The sequence below is a fragment of the Euprymna scolopes genome, chromosome 2 (assembly GCF_053919585.1).
Source record: "Euprymna scolopes isolate OS-2025 chromosome 2, ASM5391958v1, whole genome shotgun sequence".
Taxonomy (NCBI): Eukaryota; Metazoa; Mollusca; class Cephalopoda; order Sepiida; family Sepiolidae; genus Euprymna; species Euprymna scolopes.
The window spans coordinates 123,515,856-123,529,402 of NC_136483.1; the positions used below are offsets into that span (position 1 = coordinate 123,515,856).

Consider the following 13,547-nt stretch of genomic DNA (forward strand, 5'->3'; position numbering starts at 1 on the left):
CTATTCCACAAATCCCCAAACCTCAACATGAAATATCTCCAGAATAAAAACTCGATTAAACCTAGAACCCCATCTTCCAGCGTAGACCCCTACTACCAGGTCTCCTTCTCCAATATCAGGGGTCTACGTTCCAACCTTCCAGAGGTTGAAACCCAATTACAGGAGACGAAACCGGACATATTATTTCTATGTGAAACTGGAATAGGGCCGACCACTTCCCTAGATGAGTTCATAATTAATGGATACTCCAATTTAACAGCTAAATCTGACTCCCAAGATCGCCATGGGCATGGAATATGTACCTACATTAAGGATGGCTTCCCATGTGGCAGGGATATCTCTAGAGAAGATCCTAATTTACCCTATATGTGCTTCAGGGTTGCACTTGCTAACACCACTGCATTTATATTTGCCCTCTATAGGCCCCACAACAGCGGAGTTACTATCTTTAAGAGCATATCTGAGAAAATAGACCACATACTGTCTTCACATCCCTCGGCTAACATCCACATCTGTGGTGACTTCAACATCCATAACGTGGAATGGCTGACCCATTCAAATAAGACAGATGATGAGGGGAGGTTTTGTCATGATTTTGCCATTGCTTATGACCTCACTCAGATTGTTCGCGAACCCACCTGTGTGCCCGATACACCCAATCAATATGCAAGCCTCTTAGACCTTTTGCTCTCAACTTCCCCTGAGCTATGTTCATGTACCGTTCATTCTCCTCTAGGATCCTCCGACCACTCCGTCATATCAGTTAAGATAAAAACGAAATGTAAGAAGCCATCAGACGTACCCCTCCACCGTACTGTATACCGATACTCTATGGCTGACTGGGATAGCTTCCGTACATTCATATCTGATTTACCTCTGCATTCCATGTTTAAAAAGGAAGTGTCCTCTATAGTATCAGATCTGACCGAATGGTTAATTGTAGGCATAGACCAATTCATACCATCTAAAAAATTTCAACAAAAACCTAACAGCCAGCCATGGTTCTCCTCAGAATGTGCTGCTGCTATCGCGCACAGAAATCACTTTTTCCATAGCTACCAACGTAATAGATGCACTGAGACTAAAGCTGCTTTCAGGACTGCCAGCAACCACTGTAAAAGAGTAATAAAAAATGCAAGAGAGCTATATGCCCAGTCTGTTAAATCCAAGGTAGCTGATCAGCGGCTTAGTTCCCACCAGTTTTGGCAAATAACAAATAGGATCCTGAACAGAAGTGTGCGTTCTATCCCAACCATTATCAATGGACCAGAGGTTATCTCGTCAGCGTCAGACAAGGCCAAACTATTAGCAAAGAACTTTGCAGCTAATTCTACCCTATGCGACGAAGGCCATCAACTCCCCATATTTCCTCCTATAACACAGAACAAGCTAGGTAACATACAAATATCCGTGCATGAGGTCGCCAAGCTAATAAAAAACCTAGATTCCAGTAAAGCAACTGGCCCTGATGGCATCCCAATTATAGTGTTAAAAAAGCTTCAACCAGAACTTGCTCCCATACTTACGAAACTATTCAAGCGTTGCCTTAAGGAGAAGTGCTTTCCGACCCCCTGGAAGACCTCATCAGTTTGCCCTGTATTTAAGAATTCAAGTGATAAGTCATCTCCCTCTCAGTACAGACCAATAAGTCTTCTCTGTGTTATGAGTAAGTTGCTGGAATCAATATTAAATAGAGAAATAGTCAACCACCTCAGCAGGAATAACCTTCTTAGTGACACACAATATGGTTTCCGCTCTGCAAGATCTACCGCAGATGTGCTGACGGTTATATCCCACAGGATTAGTGAATCTCTTGACAAAGGCTTCCTTTCTAGGGCAATTGCTCTTGACATATCAAAGGCCTTTGACAAAGTATGGCATAAGGGTCTACTTCACAAGATTTCCAGCTACGGTATAACTGGAAATGTTTTCTCAATCATTAAATCATTTCTCTCCGATAGGCTCATAAGAGTAGTGGTAGATGGACAAAAATTGGAGGCCTGCAATATAAATACTGGAGTCCCTCAGGGGTCAATACTGGGCCCAACTCTCTTCCTGATCTACATCAATGACCTCCCTAAACACATACTTAAATCATTCATTGACATCTATGCTGATGACACGACCATCTACGGCAACACATCAAAGGCTGTAAATGACGAAGTTCTCTCGGATTCTCTCTCCTCTGATCTTGAGCGCGTGGTTCAGTGGGGGAAGATGTGGCTAGTTACCTTTAATGCATCCAAAACCAAACTCCTATCCTTACATCATCAATACTCTGATCCCCAGCTGGCATCAATTGTGATGGATGGCTCTCGTCTGGGTGAGGCCCCGTGTTTTGACAAGCTTCTGGGTTTGACCTTTACTCCTGATCTGAAATGGAACACGTACATCAAGTCTGTTGCCAAGGTCGCTGGAAAGATGGTGGGATCCTTCTACCGCTCCAGAAGATATCTCACTACTGATGCAATTCTCTATCTATATAAAAGCCAAGTACGGCCAAGGATGGAATACTGTTGCCATATCTGGGCAGGTGCTGCCAAAAACAGCCTATCATGCCTTGACAGAGTACAAAATAGACTTCGTGGTTTAGTGGGGGATGCCCTTTTCTCTACCCTGCAACCCCTCTCCCACAGAAGAGACGTTGCGAGCCTATCCTTGTTTTATCGTTATTTTCATGGCAGGTGCTCGTCTGAACTCCAATCCCTGGTCCACCCTCGCCAATCTTTCACGAAAAACACCAGTCTAGCTGAATCCACTGTGAAAAATTTTCCCCACTCTATATCTGTGCCTAAATCAAAACGCGGATTTCATGAGCAAAGCTTCTTTCTTAGAACTGCACGCCTGTGGAACTCTGTTCCGTCTGCCTGCTTCCCTCCGGACTACAACTTGGATGTCTTCAAGTCTAATGTTAACAAATTCCTAATGAACCGCCCCCCTAATTAAACACTTCATAAAATCTCCACACTAACGTAATGTACTTGCAATAACCCTTATCCCTGAGTGGCTTCCGGGCCTTGATAAGTGGTGATCACTGTGTAAAAAAAAAAAAAAAAAAAAAAAATCACTCATCTTTCATACAATTTTATGAAGGATTCTTTAAGCAAGAAAAGAGTCATGGCCTTGCAGTAGAGAGAATTCTTGAATTAGTAGAGGATGATCGACTACATCATGCCTCTTTCCTTAATCTGCACCTCAATCTGTATTTTATCACAGAACTTCACACGTTTAATAAAAGCTTTGACAAGCTTAGAAGAAACTAAATCTCCGCTTGCTTGTATTGTTTATAATATGATGGAAGATGTGAAGCAGTATTTACATGCTGGTATATGAAAATTAACATTTGGCCTTGAAACTGACCGTCTTCTGTCTGAACTAAAAACTGCAGAAAGGGAGAGAGTTATCTCAAACTTCCAAGGATTTCAGCCCATCTTTTACTAAATTGAATAAATACCTGGAAGCCCACTCTGTGTATAACTTTTACAATGCGGCTCATATATTTGATCCAAGACAACTACCCTGTATAAATCACAATATAGATACATTTGCAGCTATTAGAGACTTTCAAAATCCTTCTACTGAACTTGTAGAAGAATTCCAAATTTATGTAAACTGCAAATAAACTTACCAAATCCTTTTAATATACAAGCATTTTGGAATGCAAATAAGAGCAGATTTCCACTTCTAAAACAGATTGCTGATAGTCATATGGATACCTGTTACTAGTGTGGACGTTGAACGTTCATTTTCTCAATATGAACTTTAATGAATACAAACCGTGAAAATCTAACCCCTGCAAATGCCAAGCAATTGACAATGCTGTACTTCAATGGAGACTTAGAAAAAAGATTTACTGATTGCTAATTTTATAATATGGAAAATATTACATTTAAAATTGAGCTGTTTTTCAAATAGTGATATTTTTTTTAATGTTTGAATTAATGTTTAAATTTTGTTAAAGTATTTGAATTATGTTTTGCAAAAAGTTGTAGTTTTAATATACTTATTTGTTGTAAATACTTTTTGTGATGATAAAAATTCCGACATGTAAAAACATGTATTTCTTCAAATAAAATAACAATTTGAATTGTTTTATAAGTTTTAATTTATCTCAATTTTCTCTTAAAAGTATTAAAAATTCAATAAACATAAAAACTAAGGAAAATTAAATTTTGCAAATGTGAAAACGAAAAAACGGAATTTACTAAAAGTTGAAACGGAATCAAGGAAAATTTGAAACGGAAAATCGGGGTCCCTAGTTGTGTTAGATGTCGAAATCAACACCAGTGGATATAAAGTTCAACTGGAAGCTGCTCTCTCTGACTACTCGAGAAGAAATCCAGTTGATTCATTTCCACCTCCAAAGCAACAACAAAAAAAGTCCTTTAGTGAATCTGATGAACATTGAGATAACTCCTGCAGTTGTGATGAAGAACCATCTCAGGATATCTTCAGGACAATGGGTTGCTGTCTACTATAACACCAACTTTTACATTGGCCAAGTCATTGAGGTTATATCTGCATCCAGTGCTGTAATAAAATTTTTATCGCAAACCAAAGGTAGAAAAGATTTTTTCGATGGCCTTTGTCATATGACATTGCACAGGTAGTCAGCATATTTTTACAGATGGGGTTTTGAGGTAATGCCAGTTTCAAGTGATGGTAGAAATTGGAGTGTTCTTTATATATCTACCATAACAGAAGCCCATGAAAGAATTCTGAGAAAAAATCAATAACGAAAGGAATTGTAGTAAGACCTCTGCCTATAAAATATCTTACTTGTTTACTTGTCTTTTAAGTTGAAAGTTTTTCAATGCTTGAAAAAAATGACTTGTGACTCTTTGTATAACAAATTTCTAAATCTTATTGTTGTCGGTCCTTTTTTGGTGAGTTCAAAGTAAAAATATTTCTGTGGCAAAAAGTTTTGTTATTAGAAACAAGGCAAACATGTTTTTGAATTCCTCACCCAAAAATTAGTAAAGTTGCAAAGTTTTAAGCTTCTACCTTTAATGGTTACATTTTTACAGCAATTTCAGTAACGTATATTTTTGACTCATTTTTTAAAAAACCCTTTTTTGCCCTTTTTACCAAATTGTCTGTTCGACTGATTTTACATGGTCCACAATTGAGTAGTTTTACCAATTTATAATTAAAAGAAAAAATTAGCTTGATCTCTAATGTGTTATGAATCATACTAAAAAGATTCAATACATTAGCTATTGAAATGAAATTGATATGAACAGTCAAAGTTGCATTTCCGTGTCATATTTGCACTTTTTTTCCCCCCCGTTGGTAGTGGGATTTTACCTAGTGTTTAGGTTGGTTTCATCTAATAATTATTGCTTTCATTAGTATTAATTTTCATTTAGCACAAGATGACATTACATTTATAAGGATTTTTCACTTGTTAGTAGCTTATATTTTTAGTTATATACTATGAAATTTGGCTTCTGGACCATGATAGCAAAATTTCAACTTTCCGATAAACTTTAAACGACCATAACTTGATGCCTAATTGAGCTACCAAAATAAATTTGGTATTTTTGTTTATGGTTTACAAAAATCTATATGACCACATTAATTTTTTTTTTTAGATATAATAAAAATAAAATTTTGGTTTGTGATACCTACTCTTATCAAGATATTTTCTATTTAATTTTCATTCAAGTCCTTCACTTCCTTCCTTGATTCTGATCATTGTTTCAGCTAATATTCACATACTTCCTTGCAAGTCCTCTCCATTATGATATCTCTTAGTAATTATTGAGCCCTCCACTCTGTTTCTCAGCTCAACAGAAGTTTCCATCTTAGTGTTCAGTTATATCTTAAAACTACATTGCATGTTTGACTTGTAAATCTGAAACCACAGGTACATTTACATAATTAACAATGCCCATTGACCATAAAACACTTTAAATAATCAGATTTCAGTCTAGTTCTACTAAAATAGTCATATTTTAAAAATGAAACACTTTTATCCTCAAAATGCCACCATTTTGTTTGGAAATGAATATCCTTTCAAATGCTTTAATAAATGATAATGTACATAATATATTTTGAGTTTTTTAGGAAAGTGGTGATAAAAATGTTAACATTATGAAACATATTTACAAAAGGTAATTATTACAATATTACAAAAGGTAAGATTTTTTTTTGTAACATGGAGAGGGGTAGTTGAAAACGTCAATCTACAATAATACCAAAGAAATCTTGTAATATATTCATTTTTAAATGGTCCTAGTGTGAGATTTTAGTTTCTTGTGCAAAAATGTGTTACAATTCAACTTTGAGTTTGCTAACTTCTTTTTATAGTTGATATATGGCATTTTTAAGGAATTGCAGCATATTTATGTGGATTTATTATAGATTACTTGGAAACTGTTAATTTCTGAATATTTTCAATGACATATTCTTATTTCTTGAACAAAAATACACTTTTATAGCAAACTTCGTTGCTTAATATTGTTTTTTTTAACAAAGATGTAACATTTTTTATTGAAGAGTATGATTATAGCAACTTTCTGTCTTGTGAGACTGACTTTCTGCTTCTGATTCACTGCAGTGCCTGCTGTGATTATACAGTTGCAGGCCTGGGCAGGTGATAAGCTTTGCCCAGTTCCCAGGTCCCCCTCTGTGTAGTAGACAGTCTGATGGAAAGGGAAGCTAATATGGTTGGAGGCTGCACAACTGCAAGAGTTGCCGGAAAGATGTTGCAGTGCTTCACCATTCAGTTATCGGCATTTGAGACCATATTTTTGTCAGGGTTTACTCTCTTAGTTCGTGCCTTTCCCAAGTCATCCACAAGGCAGTCAATATGTTTTCCCATAGATGGTGTGTGGGTGTACATATATATATATATATATATATATATATTAAATAACAGAACATTTTTTCAGCCAATCGTCAATCTAAGATGTTAACCTGCCAACGGACAAATTGAATATGATTGAAACAAACTTTTGTTTTTACTCATAGTTTGTCGTTACTTTACTGAAAAAGTTGTGCAAAACAATGTGGCAAAACGTATATGGTCTTAAAGAGGGAAAAATATCCAAATATGCGAGGCACAAAAATAGTCATAACTTCATTTTGTCAGATTTAAGAAATTTTTAAAGATTCTTTTCTTAAATCATCAAACTGTTTCTATGTATCACAATATTGAGGTGTTTTAAGCCATTTCAATTTTTTTTGTGTATTGAATCTATAAATTATTTTCTTTTTGTTGTTATTATGAAATTAGTGTTTCAAAGTTAATTTCCTTTGTGTGATTTCAGGTTTAGTGAAAATAGCAGAGAGTTTAGGCTTACCATTGTTGGCACCAAGGAAAAAAATCAGTATTCTGCTTATTGGTAACCATTCAGCCGGTAAAAGTTCTTTCATTAATTGGTAAGTGTAATTGTATTCAATACTTTTCTTCCATTATTTTTTCACTTGGTTACATTTACTTAATTCAGTGGAGATTGTTTTGTGCAGAAGTCCACACCAGATTTAAATATATTTTAAAATCATTTTCAACCAATCGCATAGTCCAGATTTCATTCATCTAATACAAGCAAAATAATTTTTGTTGGTGCGAAAGGGTATCTGTAGCTGATCCCAAAATACATAAAGTTTTTGAGTGAATCAATCGAAATATCTCATATCTTGCGAGCATGATTACTGACTCACACCTACCTTGGTCTGTGAATACACTCACACCTCATGTGTGAGAGAAAAGAACTATCATAAACGTGATATTATCATTGATGGAGGCAGCAGTCAATGATACTAGCAAAAATAGACATAGGCTGGTGGATTTACGCAAACATTCTCTCCATAACATTAGGGTCATTCCAAAAGTAAGGCCTCCTATTTTTTAACTTAAAAACTAAAAGAACTATGAAGACTGGAGTGGAATCATTAGAACAATCAATCTTTTGTGCTTAATGTATTTTTCTACCTAATCATCATTTTCAATGCTCTTTTGCCAGTCTTTTTTAATGCCTTAGTCAGAAGACATCTGTATCTCTTTTAATGCCTTAGTCATAAGACATCTGTATCTCTTTTAATGCCTTAGTCATAAGTAGGACTGTGACAATCAACTGAAAAGCATGTCAGTCTATATAAAAACATTAGATATTAATGGATATATATTCAAGAGTCAAAACAATGAAAAGAATATGCTGTTGTCACAGCCCTAGTCATAAGACATCTGTATCTCTTTTAATACGTTAGTCATAAGACATCTCTATCACCACTCTGAAATCAACGAACCCATCTCCTAATTGTGCTCACAACAACTACATTGGTTTGAATAAATGTTCAACAGGCACTGGTGAATGTTAATCAGTTTAATTTTTTCGCATAGATGAATTCAATGATGCATCTTTGCTTCTGCCTTTGACAAGGTTGATTTTAGATCAGTAATGTTCAGTCATCATCGAACTGGAATCATTGAGGCAAAAACGCAAAAAAAAAAAAAAGCACAAAAAAAAAGAAAAAAAAAACAAAAAAAAAACGTGATAAATTAAATAAAAATTGAATTAGGTCAAATATCAATTCCACAATGAATTTTTTTTCTCGAATTCTAAATGTATTTGTTTTAATTATAATTTAAGTGTAATGCAAGTGAATTCACGATATCGTTGCGTTGTAATAATAAACAGTAAAGAATTCTTTGTGTAAAAATAAATGTTGAGTTGCAAGCAGTAATAAAGGTCATAGATATGTATGTATATATATATATATATATATATATATATATATTCAAGGTTAGAGTCGTTAAAACCGAAAGTAAGAACTGGTTAGTCCCACAGGTTGCGTTTAATACTAACTAAAAAAAAAAGCAAAAACAATAATAATAATCGTGTTTTCTTTTTATATTTTTTTATTTTTATTTTATTTAGGGTAAAAACAGAAAGCATAAATCAGGGAAAGAAGATATAAAAAAACAAAAAACGGGATAAATAACCATGTACGATTCCAAACCGGTGTTTCCTCATACTGTTCCTTGTGAACGCATCTAATGCGGGGTAAATGGGGAGCGGGAAAAGGAGGAATCTAATAGAGAGAAAAGATGTTGCAACTTCCATTGAATCAAACCGATTTTGTCAGTGAACTCTCACCAGAAAAAATATAGGAATGCACGGTTATCAAGGAAGTGTAAGGGTAATAGGCCTATAGCACACTTCAGATAATGTGCTGCAGTTTGTGCACATTACATTTGCATGAAATGTTTTGAGTTTTAATCCTATTAAGGTCAAACTCACACGGGAAAAAATATGCACTGTCAGGAAACTCACATACATCTTGCAGGGACTTAGTTTACAATACATCGTAGTCTACATTGCACTGTAGAGAACCTAATGTGTATTTTATAAAATTACACTGGTTTACAAAAATAAATTTTTGGTCTGAGGCAAGAATGGAGATAGTTGTTTTTTGTTAATTTGGGCTGAATTCAAATTTATAGTTTTGCTCTATCTCCTCTAGTTTTTTGGCTTTTAAATAGTCTGATTTTAGTATAAACAGAGAATATATGCGAATATTTCAAGAGTTGCAGCAGCAACCGCAGCAAACAGATAAATCAGAATAGATAAAAAAAACACTGATTGAATCAATATACTTGGATGGCACAATTACACAATTCAAAGTACCACAGCCATAAGTATGTTTTCTTAGATCTGGTGTATTTTACCTCTGGAATGTCACGTAAGAATATCCAACAGAAGTCCTCCACCATGCTGGGGTTCCATTTGTCTTGATAGTTGCTCTCCATCTTCATCTTCCGTCTTGGTGGAATCTTTCTCCATGCTTATCACTCACTGCTCCAAGTTTTGGCAGGAAGAAATTGAAGTAGGAATGGATAAAATGAACTTTGACACTCAACACTCCATATCCTCATAAGACTTTAGCAACTTCTGTGTGCATAGATGTGTGCATGTGCGTATATATGTGTGTGTATAGATGTATGCATGTGTGTGTTTATAGATGTGTATGTAGAGATGTGTGTGTGTATATAAATATATATATATATATTTTTTTTTACAGTGATCACCACTTATCAAGGCCTGAAAGCCACTCAGGGATAAGGGTTATTTCAAGTACATTACGTTAGTGTGGAGATTTGATGAAGTATATATCTTTACTTTAAAAAAATTTTTTTTTTTGTGTGTTGATATATTAAAAACCTTTTTTTCTATTTATTTCAAAGTAAGTATACAACTTTATTCTATATGGATCGTGGAATAGCATTCATCCGCAAAAGATCTAGCTAATTTGCATATTCTTTTAAACATTCATTTTTATTTTATGAGTTTTAATTTTGAGTTTTTTCAGTTTGCTTATGGGATGATCATATTTAGTTTACTAATACGTGTAATTATATTCATGCAGATATTCTACATGATTTATACTTGTGTAATATTTGTATAAAAAGATTATAGTAAACACAGACCTCTTTCTATATATATTTATGTATGGATATATATATTAAAAAATTTGCCTGTCATTTTTGGATCTACATACCTTATATAGAGTATTCAAGCCCATGTGAAACTTTATATTTGGGTTTTAATCAGGGAAAATCAGTGAATGTGTGTAAATTTAAAAAAATGGAATTTGCCAGTTAAAGATTGTATGACGGCATTACAAATGTGCATGTGTGACGTAATAGCTATTGGTTCATGTTTTAATTTTTAGCCTTGCAGCAACATGTCTTCATAACTCGGGTATTAACATTAAGGAAAAATGTAAGCTAAACGTTTTGGTTTTGATTCACAGTGGTGGCACACAAGTCATTTTTTTTTTTTAACTTTTTAAATCATTACTATATATTGAGTTCAATCTATATATCTATAAAAGTGACAGTGTCTGTCTGTGTGTGTGTGTCTGTGTACATTTCCCTATGCAATAACTCTGTCAATTTTAAGTCTACAGATTGGAAATTTGATATACAGGGTACTGAGATTTGGGAAAATCTTTGTAATCCGTTTTTGGCCAGACATTTAGCTGTTAAGGGGTCAAAGTCCAACGATTTGACTTTTGAGAACTCTACCCAACTCCTCCGACAATTTTGGATATAAACAATTGAAATTTTAGATATAGGTTCCTTGGACATGGATCTAATTTGATAACTTGATTTGAGCCCTAAACAATAAATGTTAAGGGGTCATAATAGGGGTCAAAGTCAAAACAAATTTGACCTCTGCAGTCTCTACCAAATTACTCAGATAATTTCTGGTCTAAACATTTGAAATTTTACATAAAGGGTATTCAGAGATAGGACAAGCTTTTTAATCGGTTTGAGTCAAAAATTTAAACAATCAAAATATAAATGTATCTGCCTAAAACTTTCATCAGAGACGACGGATATTCACAAAATTAGTATTGTTTCAGACAAAAAAATACCAAAAAATTGTCTAAAAACATGAATTTCTTGACCCTCAACTGGACACTTTCCTACAGGGAGGGGTCGCTTTTTTCGCCAATATTTTACAAAGTCATTCTCTCTTTTTAATTGTTTAGCCTTAATTTAAACATGCGTCACTCCCGGTGTGATGGCAGTCGTAACAGCAAATACCTCATTTTTTTCCCCGTTCTTTTCCTTCTTCATGTGTAAATATATATATATACATCTGTATTATATATATATATATATATATATATAATGTGTATGTATATATGTATGTATATATATATATATATGTAGGTATATATGTATGTATATATATATATATATGTAGGTATATATGTATGTATATATATATATATATGTAGGTATATATGTATGTATATATATATATGTGTAGGTATATATGTATGTATATATATATATATATGTAGGTATATATGTACGTATATATATATATATATGTAGGTATATATGTATGTATATATATATATGTAGGTATATATATATATATATGTAGGTATATATATATATATGTAGGTATATATGTAGGTATATATATATATGTAGGTATATATGTAGGTATATATATATATGTAGGTATATATATATATATGTAGGTATATATGTAGGTATATATATATATATGTAGGTATATATGTAGGTATATATATATATATGTAGGTATATATATATATATGTAGGTATATATATATATATATATATATATATGTAGGTATATATGTAGGTATATATATATATATGTAGGTATATATGTAGGTATATATATGTAGGTATATATGTAGGTATATATATATATATATATATATGTAGGTATATATGTAGGTATATATATCTATATGTAGGTATATATATATATATATATGTGGGTATATATGTAGGTATATATATATATATATGTAGGTATATATGTAGGTATATATATATATATATATGTAGGTATATATGTAGGTATATATATATATATGTAGGTATATATGTAGGTATATATATATATATATATGTAGGTATATATGTAGGTATATATATATATATATGTAGGTATATATGTAGGTATATATATATATATATATATATATATGTAGGTATATATGTAGGTATATATATATATATATATGTAGGTATATATGTAGGTATATATATATATATATGTAGGTATATATGTAGGTATATATATGTAGGTATATATGTAGGTATATATATATATATGTAGGTATATATGTAGGTATATATATATATGTAGGTATATATGTAGGTATATATATATATATATATATGTAGGTATATATGTAGGTATATATATATATATATATATATGTAGGTATATATATATATATATATATATATATGTAGGTATATATATATATATATATGTAGGTATATATGTAGGTATATATATATATATATATGTAGGTATATATGTAGGTATATATATGTATATATATATGTAGGTATATATGTAGGTATATATATGTAGGTATATATATGTATATATATATGTAGGTATATATATATATATATATATGTAGGTATATATGTAGGTATATATATATATATATATATGTAGGTATATATGTAGGTATATATATATATATATATATGTAGGTATATATGTAGGTATATATATATATATATATATATGTAGGTATATATGTAGGTATATATATATATATATATATATGTAGGTATATATGTAGGTATATATATATATATATATATATGTAGGTATATATGTAGGTATATATATATATATATATATATGTAGGTATATATGTAGGTATATATATATATATATATATATGTAGGTATATATGTAGGTATATATATATATATATATGTAGGTATATATATATATATATATGTAGGTATATATATATATGTAGGTATATATGTAGGTATATATATATATGTAGGTATATATGTAGGTATATATATATATATGTAGGTATATATGTAGGTATATATATATATGTAGGTATATATGTAGGTATATATATATATATATGTAGGTATATATATATATATGTAGGTATATATGTAGGTATATATATATATATGTAGGTATATATGTAGGTATATATGTAGGTATATATATATATATATGTAGGTATATATATATATATGTAGGTATATATGT

At 32.0% G+C, this 13,547-nt stretch overlaps 1 protein-coding gene across 1 annotated transcript in view; it reads left to right on the forward strand.

The window, feature by feature from the left end:
* The window catches only part of LOC145295889 (uncharacterized), a 443,022-nt gene that overhangs the window by 196,037 nt on the left and 233,438 nt on the right, over window positions 1-13,547 (forward strand). The window contains exon 2 of the mRNA XM_080141646.1: window positions 7,275-7,386. Within this exon, the coding sequence (XP_079997772.1) occupies window positions 7,275-7,386 (112 nt within the window). The remainder of the gene's footprint in view (window positions 1-7,274; window positions 7,387-13,547) is intronic.